Source organism: Erinaceus europaeus, chromosome 2 (assembly GCF_950295315.1).
Source record: "Erinaceus europaeus chromosome 2, mEriEur2.1, whole genome shotgun sequence".
Lineage (NCBI taxonomy): Eukaryota > Metazoa > Chordata > Mammalia > Eulipotyphla > Erinaceidae > Erinaceus > Erinaceus europaeus.
The window spans coordinates 186,594,046-186,613,128 of NC_080163.1; the positions used below are offsets into that span (position 1 = coordinate 186,594,046).

Below are 19,083 nucleotides of genomic sequence, written 5' to 3' on the forward strand. Positions count from 1 at the left end.
TAAACTGCAATTTCTGAGCAACAGATTCTAAATGGGACTAATTCCTGGTTCAAAAAAAGAAAAAAAACAAAACAAAATGAGAGAAAGCATACCCAGCTACACTGAGCTTGTGTTATCTTGGATCTTTTCCCCTTTTCTCAAGATCACTGGCCTCCACAATTGTCAAAAAATCTAATAACCTCTGAGGAGAAGATGGACACTCTCTGAATGCTAAAAAAGGATGAGGTCACCTTCTAGGTACTAATATGCAGCTGTTGCCAGGATGTCAGGAAAAAGAAAAATAAGTAGGGAAGCCCTAGAGCAGTGGATGAAGTACTGGACTCAAGCATGAGGTGCTGAGTTCAATCCCCAGTATCGCATGTGTCAGAGTAATACACTCTGTTTCTCCATATGTTCTGTTCTGGTCCTTGCTCCTCCCCCCCCACTCTTGCTAATTATAAACTAAAAAAAAAAAAATTGCCTTACTCAAACCCAGACACCACAAGGAAGGTGCTGTGGTGTCCCTCCCTTCCCCATATCCCTCTGTCTAAATGAAGAAAGCTACCCCGAGACCAGCAAAAGGGAAAAGCAAGTGACACAAAGACAGAGGGGTGAATAGCTAGCTGACTGGGTACATGGACCTATAAACAGGGGTGAAGGGAAGCTCATGCATGACACACACTTGGTCATGCTGGGAACACTTCTGGGAGGCTGCAGAAGTGAGCCTCTGGCCAGGAGAGAAAGAGGCTGTGCTGAGCATAGGGAGAGGCTCAACTTTCTCTGCAAAGTCTTTTGTTGTAGTTTAGCTTTTGCCCTGGGCTTGTGTCACCTTCCAAAGCACAATGGAGAAAACATTCAGAAGGGTGTGGGTTTTCTCTAGGATCTGACTGACGGCACTAGACAGTCTTTAATTTGCCCACGTCTGGAATTAAACCACTTGTGCTACATCAGGAAGGGAAGGTAGGAGTCTCCAAAGTCGGGAATCAGACAACACTGACTTCTTTTTCCTGTGACAGCAGGGCCAGGAGTGGAAGGCAACCTTTAAGGCTCCAACTTGGCTGGGCCCTGTCCCAGCTGACTGGGAGGCTGTGGCTCCAACTGGGCCGGCTCCCTGGGGGCCTGGCTAATTGAGCTAATTAGCAGCACTGCTGGCCTGCCTCAGCTGGGGCTCCTGCCAAGGCTGAGGGCCAGGACACTCACACCCACAGGGTCTGCACCTCAGGCCTCCAGCAATTTTCCTGGAAGAATGGCTGGGAGAGGCTTGTGGGGAGGGACGGTGGGGGGAGGCCCAGGGAGAGGGTAGGGAGAGGTCTTCCCTTGGCCTTTTGCAGGCTATGGGAGCTGGACCCAGACAGAGGCCCGTAACTCAAGGAAGCAGAGGGGCCCAAGTATCATCAGCCACTAGATGTCAGTGCTTGTGGCAGGACTGACCATCACTGGGCACTGAATTCTCAGGCCACCTCTGAGATATAGGAACCCCTATTCTCCTGGCACCCTTCCCTCCACCCTTTAATTTATTTATTTCTGTGGTGTTGGGGCTTTAAGCATGCTTGATTCTTCCTTCCCTCTTTCCCTCTTTCCCTCTGACTCCCTCTCCTTTCCTTCCCTCTGTCCCTCTCTCCCTTCCTCCCTTCAGAGCAGTGCTCACTCCGGCTTATATGGGGATGCTGTGGATTGAACCTGTGATTTCAGAGCCGCAGGTATGAAAGTCTCCAGCAACTGGAAATGATCCTGCTTAGTGAAATAAATAAAGATATGAAAAATGATTATGGGATGGTTTCACTCACTCCTATGTGGTATCTAGAAAACAGATACACATGAACTTGTAAAACAAAAGCAGAAGCAAGCAAACTGCTTCTAAGACTTGTGGAAACTACGGTGGTCACCTCTGGGAGGTGGGAAGGCTAGGTGGGACACAGAACTTTGGTGGAGCCTGTGATCCTGCGATCTTATAACCCACTGATAATCACAAAGAAAACATAAAGCCTTCTGCAAAACCATTATGCTGTCTCCCCTGCCCTAAGCATGATGAACACCACAGCTCTGGGCCAACTTTTCCATTATTTTTTTTGCCTCCAGGGTTACTGCTGGGGCTCGGTGCCTGCACTATGAATCCACTGCTCCTGCGGCCATTCCCCTGACACCCCCCACACAAATTTTTAGATAGGACAGAGAGAAATTGAGAGGGGAGGGAAAGACAGAGAGAAAGAGAGAAAGACAGACACCGGCAGACCTGCTTTACTGCTTGTGAAGTGACCCCCCTGCAGGCGGGGAATGGAGGGCTTGAACTGGGATCCTTGCATGGGTTCTTGTGCTTTGTACTATGTGCACTTAACCCGGCCCACCACCATCCGCCCCCCCCCTCCAACCCCACAGATATTTATTAAATAGAGAGAAAAAAAACGTTTTCATTATATTATAGAGAGTATTAGGGAGAAGAAAGAAGGACAGACGGCACAGCACTGCCCCAACATCCACGGAGCTCCCCTAGTGCTGTCCACAGTGCTCCCCTGTGGTGCTGGGACTTGAACTCAGGGCCCTCCATGTGTGTAAGCTATCTCCAGTGGCCTCCCTCCCCCAACCTTGTTCTGTTCCTCTCATGATTGGGAAAAGACAGGCCAGTGAATAACAAATCCTAAGACAAAGTTGCCAAAGCAGTAGCGTCTGGCAGAACTTCAGATGCCCTGCACTAACCCCCACTCACGCAGCACTGGTCCGGGCCCACACAGAGGGGCCGAATTTAAGGCACATTCTGCTGCGAATCTTCAACACCAGGGTGGGCCAGAGAGAATAGACAGTTCACCTACATGGCGGAGCTGCTTTGTCATGACTGTGACCCAGGGCAAGCCGGCTCCACGCACTGGGGGCAGCTTCGGTTCTATCAAGTCTCCTCCTTCGCCCCCATCTAATCTCTTTATGTGTGGGGGAAAAAAAAAGTTGTCTCAGAGCTGTGAAGCCCAAGAGAGGACAAAAATGAATAAATAAAATCAGGGGGAGTCGGGCAGTAGCACAGAGGGTTAAGCGCACATGGAGTGAAGTGCAAGGACTGGAGTAAGGATCCCAGTTCCAGTCCCCGGCTCCCCACCTGCAGGGGAGTCGCTTCACAGGCGGTGAAGCAGGTCTGCAGGTGTCTTTCTCTCCCCGTCTGTCTTCCCCTCCTCTCTCCATTTCTCTCTGTTCTATCCAACAACAATGATATCATTAACTACAATAATAAAAAAAAAGGTCAACAAAAGGGAATAAATAAATATTAAATTAAAAAATCAGGAAGATAAATATTTAAGCTATTCAGAACTGAATACTCTGGATTTAAATTCTTCTTCTTCTTCTTTTTTTTTAAAAAATATTTATTTTATTTATTTATTCCCTTTTGTTGCCCTTGTTGTTTTATTGTTGTAGTTACTATTGTCGTTGTTGGATAGGACAGAGAGAAATGGAGAGAGGAGGAGAAGACAGAGAGGAGGAGAGAAAGATAGACACCTGCAGACCTGCTTCACCGCCTGTGAAGCGACTCCCCTGCAGGTGGGGAGCCGGGGTTCGAACCGGGATCCTTATGCCGGTCCTTGTGCTTTGCGCCACCTGCGCTTAACCCGCTGCGCTACAGCACGACTCCCTTTATTATTTTTTTTAAATAAATAAATGTCTTTGGGGCAGGGGTAGTAGTATAATGGTTATGCAAAGAGATTTTATGCCTGAGACTCCAAAGTCCCAGGTTCAATCCCCTGCACCCACCATATGCCAGAGCTGAGCAGTGCTCTGGTAATAGATAAATAAACAAACAAATAAATAAATGTCTTCATTTAAAAAAATTATTTATTGGGTAGAGACTGAAATTGAGGAGAGGGATACAGAGAGGGGGAAAAAACATAGAGAGACATCTGCAGCACTGCTTCATCGCTTTCAAAGCTTTCCCCCTGCAGGTGAGGACTGGCAGCTTGAACTCCAGCCCTTTTTCATAGTAACACATATTCAATCAGGTGAGCCACCACAAAGGAGAAAAAAAAAAAAATCAGCAAGAGCACCAAACCCAGGACTGTTTCCTCCAAGCAACCAGCCCTCAGGAAATGCCTGTCAGGACCCTGGCACCTTCCTGGGTCTGGGTCCTGGCCCTGCCACTACTAGCTGGGTGGGTGACCCAGGCAAGGGATTTTTCGCTGAGCTTCAGTGTCCTCATCTGGAAATGGGGGTAAAAACAGGACTCCTCTGTTGAGATTGCTGGACACAAGCAGCCTAGCCTTGGTCATCGCTATTCCTGAGTCATGCCTTCAATAAGCCACCCCCTCAGTCCCCCAGTCAGAGAGAAAAGAGGCAAAGACATTTCAGCAGACAGACACGGTGCTTGCTCCTAGAGGGATGATATCGTCATATGTGGTGCCTTTGTGGGAACCAATTCCAAAACAAGCATCCTAATATTTGTAGCAGTTAGCCCTAGCTGAGTGAAGTGGGGCAAGTGACTTAACCACCTGGAGCCTTGAGGATTCCCATGTGGAAGGTGGACAGGAAAGACCATGTCCCTCATTGAGTATCTTTCGTGAGGAGTGTAGTGCAGGGCAGAGGAAGGAAGGGCTTTCAATGAGGCACCACCGGTATCAGCTGACAGAGGCAAACAAGTTATGCAAATGAGCCCCTGTTCCCTGGGATAAAATTTCAACGAAAGCACACACAGATTTAAGAAAAACCAACACGTGTAACCTGAAATAATTGAACTGGAAGTGAAGACAAGGCTGTCTGGAAAACTAGGTTAGGTGACTCAAAAGGGTCTGTCATGGTGAGGAGACACAGTCTCCAAAATGTTCCGGGAGAGTTTGAATGAAAAGGGCTTTGGAGCTGGGAGTGTGTGGAAAAGGGCAATGATCAAAACTAACAACTCAGGCATGTGATTTAAAGAAAACTGTACCCCTGAGGAATTAATAAGGAACTATGAAATGATTTTGTGTTCTTAAATATTTTAGGCAGTCTATTTAGTTTACATATATTTACACTAGCATGCATACATTTGTCAAAAAGTCTTCTTTCAATCTTTGGGGGGAAAGTGGGTTGTTTAAGGGTGTCATTTGTATGTTTTGTGAGCGCTTCCTGTGTATGGGGCCCTGGCAAGGGCTCAGGGTGTCTCTGGGGTCCCAGTAGGTACTATAGAGAAGAAGCAAGCCACTCTTAAGTGATTATTAAGTCCTAACACTGTGAGGCCAGGTAGTAAGTAGTACACCCAATTAAGTGCACACAATAACATGCATAAGGATCTGGGTATAAGTCCCCAGTTCCCACCTGTAGGAAGGGGGGGACCACTCTGTGAGTGGTGAAGCAGGGCTGCAGGTTTCTCCCACCCTCACCCCCCAATTTCTCTTCATCCTATATATAAAAAAAAAAGGCTGCTGGGAGCTATGGATCTATCATGCAGGTACCAGACTCTGGTGGCAATTAAGAAAAAAAGTCTGAAAGTCCTAACTCTGAGCATCTGAGAATGTGACCTCATTTGGGAATAGGGTCTTTACAAGGTAAATTGAGTCCACTTGGGTGGCCCCTCACCCAGTGTGGGTAGGGGTCTTCACCAAAGGGGACACACCAGTACACACAAGGCAAGATACCACATGGAGATGAAGGCAGAGACTGGGGTGATGCATCCGCAGGCCAAGGAATCCCACAGATGCCAGCAAACCACCAGAACCCGAGAGGTGGTGGGCGGGGTATAGATTCCTCATCACTGCCCCTCAGAAGGCACCGATCTTGGGCTTCCAACCTCCGGCATTGTGAGACTGTCTGCTGTTAAGCCGCTCTGTGGAGTTTTGCTAAGGTGGAGCTAAATGGGACATGATGGGGGGCCTGGGGAGAGGGAACAGCAGACATGCAGGAGGAGGACAGCCAGGGCAGCAGCCCTCACCAAAGCCAGGTGCTGACAGGGTCCGCAGGGCCTGACAACCCGGCCTCTCCTCATGGTGGGCGCCTTCTAGCATTTACTCATGGGGTTACAGTGAGAAGGACAGGAGAGCCACCTCACGCATTCACTGATGAGGCACCCTGAGTGCCAGGTCACCCACCAGTGCGTTGTGGCTAAGAGAGTGGTGCCCACCTTCTTGTGGGGGAAATGTGCAGTTAACAGAGAAAAGTGACACCAGGGCCACATTAGACTGGGAAGGCCTTTCGGAGAAGGCAGCAAGGTACTATGTCTTCTTGGAGTCAGCCACTAGCAGATCTGGGGGGAGGAGTGAGGAGGCCCAGGGAAGCACCAGTGCAAAGGCCCTGGGGTCACCTGTATTTGGCCACTTGGAGGTATAGAAGCAGCCAGGGAATGTGCGTGCAGTGGAGTGAGGGAAGGCTAGGGAGTTGAAGGGGACAGATCACACAGTATCTGGGCAGGAGTTTGGGCAAAGTACACGGTGCCCTTGGGCCTGGTTTAAGATATGTTCAGAGGGGAAGTGACTCAGCCGATGGAGTGCAGGACTTGCATGTTTGAGGCTCTAGGTTTGATCCCTGGTGCCACATGGACTAGAATAGCAGCCTGGCATCTCTCGCACATGTAATAAAACTTTTACAATATGAGTGATGCAGACAAACCATTACTGCTAGTTTCAAGAAACCTATCTTGCAGTGAGCACACAAAATGCGACACTAGAGAATGAGATGTATTACACAAATGTACGAAGCTGCCACTTACTCAGCCTATACATTTACGGACAGTTAGCTGTCTCTTCCCTCCCTGCCCCTCAATTTAGTGTAGGGGCCAGACGGTGGCGCACCTGGTTGAGCACACAGACTACCATGTGCAAGGACTCAGGTTCGAGGCCCTGGTCCCCACCTGTGGGGGAGGGGGAGATGCTTTACAAGGAGGAAGCAGTGCTGCAGGTATGTCTCTTTCTCTTTTCTTCTCCCCTCTTAACTTCTCTGTCCTAAAAATAAATATTAAAAAAGCATTTGCTGAAAAAAAAAAAAACAACTGCATGCAGTGGCCTGGGAGGTAGCAGAGCGGGAGAGATGATGGGCTTTTAGTGCATGTGCCAGAGTGACGCTGGGGTTCTCTCTGTCATGCTGACAAATAAATAAAATCACATATATATGTGCTGGAAGTGACTCAACAGGTAAAGCACATTCTAAGCATGCATGTAGGAGTTGTGAGCCAACAGACCTGGGCTCACCTTCGACCTGGTGCTTTTCCCTGTATCCCACCTAGTTTGACAGCCAGCCCTGAGCACACGTCAGAGAAACTGTCTAGAAGCTCCCTGCATCCAGCCCTGCAGCAGCAAACACATGCTCCTCATATGCCGTGCCCCTGTGCAGCCAGAGTGGTTCCACTGTTTCTCTCAGATGCCACAGCTCTTTGTGCAGCCTGTGAGACCCTCTGTGATCTGCCTGTCGCACACATCACTGTTACCACACTGGCTTCCTCCCGCGGACCTGCCTGAGAGAGATTCTCTCTGCCTGGAATGCTTTTATCCAGACACCACCACATTCTTATTTACCCTACTTGCTGTCTGTCTCCCTGCAGGGGAACCCAACCCCCAAGCATTCAGATACTTACTTTTTTGGGTCAGTGAAGGGGAGAGGCCGTGGTGGGGGCTCGTCCGTCCTCTTCCACCCCGTTGGGTGCTTATTGCGCACGGGTTGCTTGGAGAAGAAGGACTTGGGGACGGAGGTGGACAGCTGGAAGGGACTGGGTTGGGCCAGCTGTGAGGGCCGAGGGGTCTCTGTGCTGGCAGTTTTGTAAACCTGAGCGGGGTAGCCAGTCCTTGAGCTCATGTCACTGCAAAATGAAAACCAGATATGTCAACGGTGGAATTCATCCCCTCCTCTCACAAAACCCTGATCTGTGCTAATTTACTTTAGGGAAACTAAAATGTCTGTTCACATGGGAGACACAAGTTGATTATCATGGAGGAAAATGCCAACGCTGAAGTCTCTGGGAGAGAAGGAAAAGCCGTCTGTACGGCATTCAATCTTTCCAGCATAACTGCACCTCTCTGGGAACCTAAAAAGTCACCCTGTGGGCATCCATGACTCTGCCCCCCACCATCTCCTGGGCACAACCTGCGGGACTGAAAGTAGGTCCTGTTTGCCTGACTCTAGAGATGACCATGGTTTACAGTTTGCTGCTTCCTTGTATATATGTTAAAAGCAAATACATGTACATAACCAGAGAAATAGAACCCCTCCCTCCACATTCCCCTTTCCCCCCACCCTGAGCACTGCTTAACTCTGGCTTATGGTGGTTTGGGGGACTGAACTTGGGGCCTTGGAGCCTCACACATTAGTTTTTTTGTTTTTGCCTCCAGGGTTATTGCTGGGGCTCAGTGCCTGCACTATGAATCCACTGCTCCTGCAGTCATTTTTTATTTTTTTTGTCTTGTTTTGTTTTTGGACAGGATAGAAACTGAGAGAAGAGGGGGAAAACAGAAAGGGGGGAAGAAAGATAGATACCTTAGACCTGCTTCACTGCTTGTGAAGCGACCCACCTGCAGGTGGGGAGCCAGAGGCTTGAACCAGGATACTTGCACTTGTGTGAATATGAGTGATTGTGAGTTTGTGACTGAGAGTGCGCTTAACCTGGTACACTGCCCGGCCCCCCATTAACATTTTTTTTTTTTTTTTGTATAACCACCATGCTACCTCCCTGGTCTTGGTGTCTGCCTGTCTTTCTTTTAGATTTATTTGAGAACCAGATCGTCAATCACTCTGGCAAACACAATTGCCAGGAGTGAAAACTGGGCGGGACACCATGCTTGCAAGTTCATTACTCTATCCACTGGGCCACCACCAGGATCGCCCTGGCTAATTTCTCCCTTCCTCCCTCCTTCCTTCAGCAAAGCCAGGGTCTCACACATGGGCAATTTCACAACTACAGGTTGCTTTCTCATTCAGGCAGAAACAGAGACAGAGAGAGAGAGAGACATACCACAGCACTAGAGATTCCTGTAGCATACCCATGTGGTGCTGGCTCAAATCTGGGCTGCATGTCTGACAAGGAATGTGCCCTACCCAGTGAGATATCTCTCTTGACTTGAGAATTACAGTTTATACAACTGGGAGCATATTAACACATTGTTCCATAACTTTTTTTTTTTTTGACAGGAAGACCATAGCCCTATCCTGCAATTAAAAATATTGTATTAATTAATGAGAGGAGAGAAAGAGAACCAGAGCATTACTCTGACACATTTGTTGCCAGGTATCAAACCCAGGACACCTTATGCCTGAGATAGTCAATGTTCTATCCACCATGCCAACTTCCGGGCTGCGCGGCCTCCCCTTGCCCTTGTAAATTTTTTTTTTTTTAATTTATTTTTTTTGTCTCCAGGGTTATCACGGGCTCGGTGCTTGCACTATGAATCCACTGTTCCTGGATGCTATTTCTTCTCTTTTGTTGCCCTTGTTGTTTATCCTTGTTATTATTATTATTATTGTTATTGCTGTCATTGTTGTTGGATAGGACAGAGCGAAATGGAGAGGGGAAGACAGAGGGGGAGAGAAAGACAGACACCTGCAGACCTGCTTCACTGCCTGTGAACCGACTTCCCAGCAGGTGGGGAGCGGGGGGGGGGGGGGGGTTAGAACCGGGATCCTCACATGTGCGCTTAATCCTCTGAGTTACCGCCCAGCCCCCTCCCCCTTTTTTAAGCCAGAACACTGTTGAGCTCTTTGTGGTGCTGCTGGGGACTGAACTTATACACTGCCAGTTTTTTAAATTTATATATGTTTAATATATATATATATAATTTGCAAGTCTATTTTATCTTAGTGAGAGATACACGTGAGAGAGGATCAATACGTAAATCTTAAAAAAAATAAGTAAGGAAAAGAAAAAGGAGCAGCTTTTGTCTCTGCTGGCTCCACCCACTGCCTCTTCCCAGCTGAAGCACTGCCTCTTCAGGTCTGGGCTAACACTGAGGGTGTCACCCAGTCCCCTCTCCTTGTTAAGTGAAGGCGGACTCAGCCACCTCCTCCATGAAGGTGACCTCACACCCAGCCCAAGGGGCAAATTCTGATTGGCTGATGCTATGTGTGTATTTTGGGGTGGGACTCCATCTATTTTTGGCTGGTAAGACAATGGTATGTTGTTTACTGGACAGCTTCTGAGGAGAATTTCTTTGCTAACAAACAAAAACACTTGCTTTATAAAACATCGCCTCCCTCCCTACACTGGTTGGTATGGCTGAATGATGGTCACTTCGAGGCTGTGACAGCAGTGAGCCTGTGGTCCAGTTTGGGCAGAACAAAAATGGAGAAAGAATATAGATTTTTTTGTTTCTTTTTCCTTTTTCTTTTTCCCCCTCCCTCCCCTCTTTTATCTTTTAATAAGACAGACAGACACCAGAAAGTGCTGCTCAGTTCTGGCTTATGGTGGAGATGGGGACTGAACCTGGGACATTATAGTCTTAGGCATGAAAGTTGTTTGCATAACCATTATGCTATGTATCCCGTGCCCTTTACTATTTTTTCCTTTAAGTAGTGCTAGGGCATAAGTCCAGGGGATTTGTGAATGGGTGATACCACTGAACTGCCTCCCTAGCTGACTTTTAAAAAATTCTCTATTTTAAAGGGGGTGGAGAGACGGGAAGCCACCAGTCCACCATCTCAAAAAATCCACCAGCCACGGGGCTCCAGGTGCTGTCCAAAGTGCTCCTAAAACCCACACAAAGTAAGACCTGTGTTTTACCTGCTGAGCCACCTCCAGCAACCCACCTCTTTTTTTTAAATTAAAAAAAATTTTTTTTGCTTCCAGGGTTATCGCTGGGGCTGGGTGCCTGCACCACAGTCCACTGCTCCTGAAGGCCATTTTTTCTCATTTTGTTGCCCTTGTTGTTGTCATTGATGATGTTGGATAGGACAGAGGGAAAGTGAGAGAGGAGGGGAGACAAGAGAGGGGGAGAGAAAGACAGACATCCGCAGACCTGCTTCTCCGCTTATGAAGTGATCCACCTGCAGGTGGGGAACTGGGGGCTTGAAATGGGATCCTTACACCAGTCCTTGTGCTTTGTACCATGTGTGCTTAACCCACTGTGCTACTGCCTGACCCCTCCCTTTTTTTAAAAGAGAGAAACCAAGGTGCTTTTCTACCCCTTACAATATTCGGTTTGCTTTGTCTTAGAAGAAAAAAAAAAAATAAATCATTAGGGAGAAAAAACCAGAGCACCATTCTCAAATGTGTAGTGTCAGGGCCGAACTCAGGATCTTGTGTATACAAGTCTAGTGCTCTAGCACTGGGCCACCTCCTGGGTGGCTCATTTTTGTTTTCATTCAGTGTTGGTAATGTGCAAGGGCCTCACAGTTGCAAAGCATGTGTTCTACCACTGAGTCACCTCTCTCCAGTCTTGAACCTGGGCCCTTGAGCTAATACAGCATCCAGTCCTAAGTGCCCCAGCCCACCCGGGATTTTGTGTTTTGCTGGAGACAGTTGACTTTCCTCCTTTGGGTTGGTTCCTGATACTTGAAGTCAAAGGCATCCCTAGAACTGCCTGTCAACTTCCACAAGCCTCAGGAGTGGACGATGCCCCCCCCCCCCCCACGGGCTTCAATTAGGGCTTAATATCCTCCCTGTGCATCTCTGGATGTCCCTGAGACTTCCCCATCATACCTGCCAACCACCAGAGTGAACACTTTCTAAAACCCCAGAGGTGGGCTAGAGAGGGAATTCACTGGGTAAGGTGTCTGCCTTGCCATGCACATGGCCCAGGCTCCAATCCCAATACCACACGGAAGGTGCTCTGGCACAAGACAAAGCCGTAGGACTTACGAACCTCTCATTCTCCGCCCCCCCAACACACATACATGAAAAAGCAGCCTGGAACAGTGAAGCTGTGCATGAATGAGACCCTGGCTCTGCAAAATGAAGAAATAACATCAAACCCCTGTGGTCTGGGAGGTGGTGTAGTGGGTGGTGTCTTGTACTTGAGCAATTTCAATGGTCCAGGTTGCCTTTTAAAAAAAACATATTTTTTTGATAGAGACAGAAAGAGGGGAGGGAGAGGGAAAAGGAGAGGGGTTGGGAGAGAGAGCACATTGCTGTTTATGAAACTTCTCCCCTGCAGGTGAGAGCTGGCAGGGTGAACCTGGGTCCCTGCGCACTATTACATGTGACCTCAACCCGGTGTGCCACCCTTTCACCGCCCCCCAGCTTTTTCATTCAGGTAGAGAGAGGGAAAAACACTTCCTCCAGTATTTTACCACCTCTCCTGGGGAGGATTTCAGATTTCTCTTGGGGGAGTGAGGGGGCAAGGGAAGAAGGGCTTTGTGGTTTATAAAAATGCTCAGAGCAGCCAGGGAAGTGGTGCCATGGATAAAGTACTGAACTCTCAAGCATGAAGTCATGAGTTTGATCTTGGGCAGTGCATCTGCCATAGTGACGCGCTCTGGTTCTCGTTCTCTCTCTCACCAGACCACTGTTAAGCTCTGGATTACGGTAGTGCTGAGGATTAAGCCTGGGACCTCAGAGCCTCAGTCTTTTATACAATCACTATGCTATCTCCATGCTATTTAGCTAAATAAATAGCTAAAAAATGTTAAGTGTGGCCAGGGTGGTGACTCAGGACACACATTTTATAAGCCTGAGGCTACGGGTTTGATTCCTGGTGCCACAAGTAATTGAAGTGTTGTCTCTCTCTCTCTCTCTCTCTCTCTCTTATACACACACACAATAAAATTTTTATTTTTCTCAAGTTCTCCAGCTGAAAGCCAGCAGGAGAAATCTCACACCAGGGTCCTGCTGGGTGGCTGGGAAGGATGGCAAGCTGAGCCCTGCTGTCACCAGGACAGAACAGCAGCAGTGGAGCAGGCGGGTGGACAGACTGCTGGCAGCACCCAGGCGACACTAGCCCCAACACCTTCCAAGCAGCTCTGTACTTGCCACCCTAGCAGTCTTGGGGGTGGGACTATCTCCATGTCCATGCTTCAGGTGGGGAAACTGAGGCCCAGAGAGATGATAAAGTAACTTGACCCAAATGCTATGGCTAGGGGGTGGGTAGAGCCAAGACACACACAGAGCCCCCACCCATCTTCTCGGAGACAACAGCAGTCACGACAGAGACTTGCTGAGTAAAAATAAAAGCCAGCCTCGCCTGGTATTTTTGGACTAGCTAGGTGCCAGGCCCAAGGTAAGCTTTTCAAAGGCGTGATGTGAGACCATCTTCATTGCCTGAGGTCACAGGCCCTATGGTTCCCCCCCCCCTTCCCCACCCAGGACAGATGAGGGAACAGCCTCAGGGGCAGCAAGGAGCCACAGGCTAGACACAGGCAGGCAGAGGCCTCCCCCTACAGAGTCCCTGTGGCCCTAGGCTTCTGGGCCTCAATGGCTGGCCTGACTTGGCCCTCCAGGGCTCTCTGAAGTCCCTTTAGGCCTGAGTGGGAGCAGTCCTTGGAATTGTCCTGCTCCACCCAACATCAGGAGTTATGAGTGTTGAATTCCACCTGCTGGCAGGTGACCTGAAGGGTAGGGCTCCAGGGTGTGGGAGCAGAAAAGGAGGAAGCAGGGCAGAAGGCCGAAGCTTTAAAGGGGTCAGGATCCAATGACCACTTACCACCTTGGCAACTGTTCCTACCTAAGAGCCTGCTCCTACCCAGCCCACCGCATGAGGGGGCCACAGCCTCTTCTGCACACAAGTCTGTGGCCCCACCTCATTCAAGGTCAACCCTCTTGGCCCCCAGGCCCCGCCTCACCTGGCCTGCCCCCACTACCCTTCTGCCCTGCCCACCACTCCTCCCTTATTCCCTCTCACTCACTCTGTTCCAGCCACAGCGAAGCTGCTTTTCAAAGGCAACAGAAACATTTCCACCTCAGGGCCTTTGCATGGCTCCTGGCCCCCTCCAAGCTCTCTGCATGGTCTCCTTCCTGTGAGTTCCAGGAGGCAGTGGGGGCTGCGAGGGGAAGGCTCTTCCCAAGCTGACTGACTCTCCGTAGGTCTGTCGCATGTGACCCCCCCCCACTTCCTGGCTAACACAGGCAGGGAGATGCTGGCGATCCTCAGCCCCTCTTGTTCCCTGGCAGGGCTGAGTCCCGGCAGGGTATCCGGGAGTGTGGGCCACGTGCTTCCTGCCTGCCCGGGAACGCCCGGCTATGTCAGCTCCACGTGGAGCTGGAGCCTCCCATCGCCCTGAGCAGCTCTGACAAATGATTCTGGAAACCCACGCGTCTCTGGGGTGTGCATGGCCTCAGGAGAGGGTGGGGCCTTGGGGGGGCAGGTGCTACCACCTGATCACTCAGCCCACAGCAGGGCCCACGGTAGGCGCTGGCGCCTGGCACCATGCCCAGAAGCTGGGCTCCCATGACGAATGTCTGAGACGGGGGGAGCCTGGGAAGTCACTGAAGTCATGCTCAGCACAAGCTGCAGCGGGACCAGGGTGCAGGGAGGGTGTGGGTGGGGGAGTCCCTCCTTGGGCACAGCAGGGCTTATCTGGTTGTGGCCACCTGCCCTCCACGGGGTCCTGAAAACCCAGTCTCACCTCTCCCAAAAGCATTCTTTCCCTCAGAGTAGCCCAGAGTAACCTCTTTTTTTTTCTCCCCTTCTCATTTTTTATTTGTTTTGGTGTTGCTGGGATGTGTGTGGGTGACTGCTCTAGAGTGACTTTTTCTTATGTATGTGACACACACACACACACACACACACACACACACACGATAGAGAGAGATAGACAGTATATCATAGTTGTGGTGCTAAGGTTCAAATCTGTAGGCGGGTATCCTACCAGGTAAGCTTTTTTAGTGATGCCCAGAATTAACTTTAGAAAGGAAGGGGCTGGGAGGTGGTGCACCTGCTTGAGTGCACACATCACAATGCACAAGGACCTTGGTTCAAGCCACCTGCAGGGCCAGGAGATAGCTCTGATGGTAGGGCACACACCTTATCATGCACAAAGCCCTGAGTCTGAGCTTCAGCACCACCAGGGAGCTCTCTGGCATAGAGGGGAGCTCTATGGATGGTGGAGCAGGCTGTGGTACCACTCTCTCTATCCGGAATGAAAAGATCCACACAGGTATAGTGGAATAGCACATGAGTAAGGTCCCAAGTGATGCAAAAGGAAGAAACGGGGGTGGGAGGGGGAGGAAGAGAGGGAATACACACCAGGAGCATTTCCTGTTCTAATATTTGGCCTTCATTCCAGCTGCTATCATGGGTCTCTTAAAACCCTAATGCTCTTCTGGGTGACAGGAGCAGCTTTTGTTCTAAGGAAGAGACTCTGGGTGGGTTCCTGGGTGAGAATTGGGCACTGGTAAGACTGGGGGACATGGCTCAGTGAGCAGAGCACAGGGCTTGATTGCCTGATGCCTGTGCGGGAGCAGTGCTCTGGTCTGTTTCTTATCAAACAAGACACACCGACAGAAACAGGAGGACTCTCCAGCCCTGCCTCCTATCCTCTTGAGAAGGTGGCAGGGCTGAAAGTGGGGCCAATGAGCCATCATGCCTGTGTGTGAGATCTCTGGAGAAACCCGCAAGGGTGGGTCTGGGAGCGACTGAACACAGTGGAGGAGCTCGAAGGGTGTGTGTGTGTGGGAGGTGTCATGGTAGCTCTGGCCCCTGTCTCCATCCCCTGCACTTTCTACATCTTTTCCATCAGGACACTCACTTGCACTCATTATGTCCTTTCCTAGTAAACCAGCAGCTGTAAGTAAACTATTTCCCTGAGGAGCCGGTGAATCAATCAGAGTAAGGAGAGGGTCATGGAATCTCAGATTTGCAGTCAAATCAGAAAGAAGTGGTAGGGAGTCTGGGGACCTACTATGCACAACTGGTACCAGAAGGGGGGTCAGTTTTTCGAGACTGAGTCCTGAGCCTACAAAATCTGATCCAAGCACAGTGGGTAAAACGTGAGATTATCCAGCATAAGGTCCTGCGTTCAATTTCTGGCATTGCGTGTACCACAGTGATGCTCTGTTTCTCTGTTCTACTCATTAGCAAATAAAATCTTTTAAAAAGGAGCTAGGTGGGAGAGGGTTTCAAGTCCTGGTACATAATAGTGGAGGAGGACCTAGGCTGGGGTTGAGAAGATTTTGCAGAAAATTGAGAAATTTTACACATGTATCAAAAACTGTATTTACTGTAAACCATTAATCAATAAAAAATTAAAATCATTTAAAAAAAAAGGAGAGCACAAGGACTGGTGTTAAGGATACCAGCTCCCCACCTGCAGGGGGGCTGCTTCACAATCGGCGAAACAGGTCTGCAGGTGTCTATCTTTTTCTCCCTCTCTGTCTTCCCCTCCTCTCTCCATTTCTCTCTGTCCTATCCAACAACAACATCAATGACAACAATAACAATAATGACGACAACAAGGGCAATAAAAATGGGGGAAAAAGGCCTTCAGGAGCAGTGGATTCATAGTGCAGGCACTGAGCCCCTGCAATAACCATGGAGGCAAAAAACAAAAAATAAAAGGGGGGGGAGGGCTGAGGAGACAGTACAGTGGTAATGCAAAAGACTCTCATGCCTGAGGTTCTGAGGTTCCAAGTTCAATCCCCAGCACCAACATACACCAAAGCTGAGCACTGTTCTTTTGTCTTTTTTCCTCTTGATCTTTTGCTAAAATATTAAAAAAAAAAAATTCCTAAAGGGAGGGGATAGATAGCATAATGGTTATGCAATGACTATCATGCCTGAGGCTCCAATGTCCCAGGCTCTAACATCCCAGGTTCAACCCCCCGCACACAAGGTAGAGCTGATCACTGAGTGCTCTAGCAAAAGAAGAAAAAGTCTGTGTGAAGGTAAAGGACACACACAGAAGTAGAGGGAAAAAAAAGAAGCAATTTCCCCAAGCTCTGGTTAGAAATAGTTTTGTTTTGCATTGACACAATCCCACATACAGAATATACATCTATGGAGCTCAGAGATGGCTCACCTAGTAGAGTGCACACCTTACCAAAACTCATACACCTGGATTTTTAACAAGTTGTGATAAAGCAAACGCCCATATGTAACTGTATCCCAAGAGATCAAGGCAGCATCACCAGCTCCCCTGAGGCCACTTCACCTGCTCCATCTTTCCCTTACTCCATGGCTCTGCAGAAATGTGGTCTCACTACCTGGCTAGATAATTAGATACCAGGCAGGCCCCCAGCTTTGCAGACTTTCACTCTCAGACCCCTGTGTGTGGGGTCTCCTCTGCAAGCTTTTCCCCAGAACAACCCCATCACCACTCCCGTAATAGCTGGCGAGTCTCACAGTCCCCCACCCCCTTGGTGCCTTGTCTGCAGGCTCCTGCTGTGTGAATAAACAAAGTGCTGGCTACAAAGGAGGGCTGTGGAAACAAGGGTTAGGTGGCTGACACTGAGCCTGGGTCACCTTAGCTTGGTTGGGCTGTGGGACCTGCATAGACTCTGCCTGGAACATTCATTCCTCCCAGTTCTTGGGCAAGCTCAAGTGACTGACTAAACCAGAATGGACTGGTGACAGCAGATACAGAAGGCTGCAGGTCACCCAGAGCAAACGGCAGGTGGACAGGGGTGGATGAGGAGGTTCCCTGGAACAATTCCCCTTTCCTCACCTTGCTCTCTTCCCATCTGTACAGCCTCATTCTGCACAGCTTTTCAGAGCACCTGCCTATCTGCTAGATGAGATGAGATACTGCCTGACCCATGAATTGCTGAACAAAGCTCATTAAGAGTTTTACAACTGGGAGTCAGGTTAAGCACAGGGGGTGCAAAGCACAAGGACTAGCGGAAGGATCCCGGTTCGAGCTCCCGGCTCCCCACCTGCAGGGAAGTCGCTTCACAGATGGTGAAGCAGGTCTGCAGGTGTCTATCTTTCTCTCTCCCTCTCTGTCTTCCCCTCCTCTCTCCATTTCTCTCTGTTCTATCCAACAATGAAAACAACAATAATAACAACAAGGGCAACAAAAAGGAATAAATAAATAAAAATTTAAAAAAGTTTTTAAATTGGGGCAGGTGGTGGCGCACCTGGTAAAGCATACACATTACTGTGCAAAAGGATACAGGTTCAAGCCCCCGGTCCCCACCTGAAGAGGGAAAGCTTCACGAGTGGTGAAGCAGGGGTGCAGATGTCTTACTGTCTTTCTCCTCTCTACCTCTCCCATCTCAATTTCTCTCTGCCTCTATCCAATAATAAAAATGAAAAGAAAAAGAGTTTTAAAATTAACTCAACAGGCTTCAGCAGTCAGGCCCCCACCACAATGGAAGTAGCTTCAGTGCTGTGGTGATCTTCTCTCTGTGTGTCTGAAAGTTGATCAGGAGTGATGAGCCCCAGGTGACAAAAAAACAAAAAACTTTTTTCTTCTTTTTTTAAGCAGAGCACCATTCAGCTCTGGCTTATGGTGGTACTGCGGAATGAACCTGGGACCTCTGGTACTTCAGGTATGAAAGTCTCCTTGTATAACCATTATGCAATTTCCCCAGCCCTCAAATGATTGGAAATTTACTTTATAACTCTGACCACATTCCCTATGAGGTGATTTACCTCCCATTTCCCAGGTGTGATAACCGAGGCCCAGACAGGTTGAGCCACTGCTCAAAGTTACAAAACCCAGATGAGGCAGAGGGAGGGCCTGAATCCAGGTGAACTGATTCAAGTTCAAGTACACAACTCCCTCTACCACAAACAGGTTTCTTTAAAAAAAAAAAAAAAGTGCCAAGGAGTGGATGGAAGAGCTTGTGCATGTGCTACTGCTGAGAGGCCTCCCCAGACCAACCGTTTTACTCTCTATACTTGTGGGGGAGGAGGCACACACTATAGCAGGGCTCTGCCATCTACTCAGCTCTCCAGATGCTGTCCAGGGTGCTCCCATGTGGTGTCAGGGGATTGAACCAAGGCCTCAAGGGCGGTAAGGTGATCACTCTCTCTGTTGAGCCATCCTCTGGCCTCTCCCCCGAGTGTTTCTTTTAAATCATTTCATTTAACTTTCCTGAGCTTGTCCGAGGCAGTCTCAGTAAGACCATACTCATAATCCTTAAAAGCAAGCACAGATCCATTTACAAGACATTCTCCTTCCTGTACCACCCAAATCACATTGAGCACCCCATTTTGGGAACTGCTGCTCCACTGTGAAGCTCGGTTGCCTAGGAGCAAACTTAGGGAAGCAGCTTTAATGAGTAGATCAGAATGATTTGCAATTAGCTTCGATTGTCTGGATGCAAATTAAAGCCTCCCACCGCAGCGGGCTCCTCTCTCATTT

At 49.1% G+C, this 19,083-nt stretch overlaps 1 protein-coding gene across 4 annotated transcripts in view; it reads right to left on the reverse strand.

The window, feature by feature from the left end:
• The window catches only part of SIPA1L3 (signal induced proliferation associated 1 like 3), a 232,662-nt gene that overhangs the window by 20,400 nt on the left and 193,179 nt on the right, over window positions 1–19,083 (reverse strand). For all 4 annotated transcript variants that reach the window (XM_060185878.1, XM_060185877.1, XM_007534451.3 and 1 more), the window contains one exon: window positions 7,493–7,714. In XM_060185878.1, the coding sequence (XP_060041861.1) occupies window positions 7,493–7,714 (222 nt within the window). The remainder of the gene's footprint in view (window positions 1–7,492; window positions 7,715–19,083) is intronic.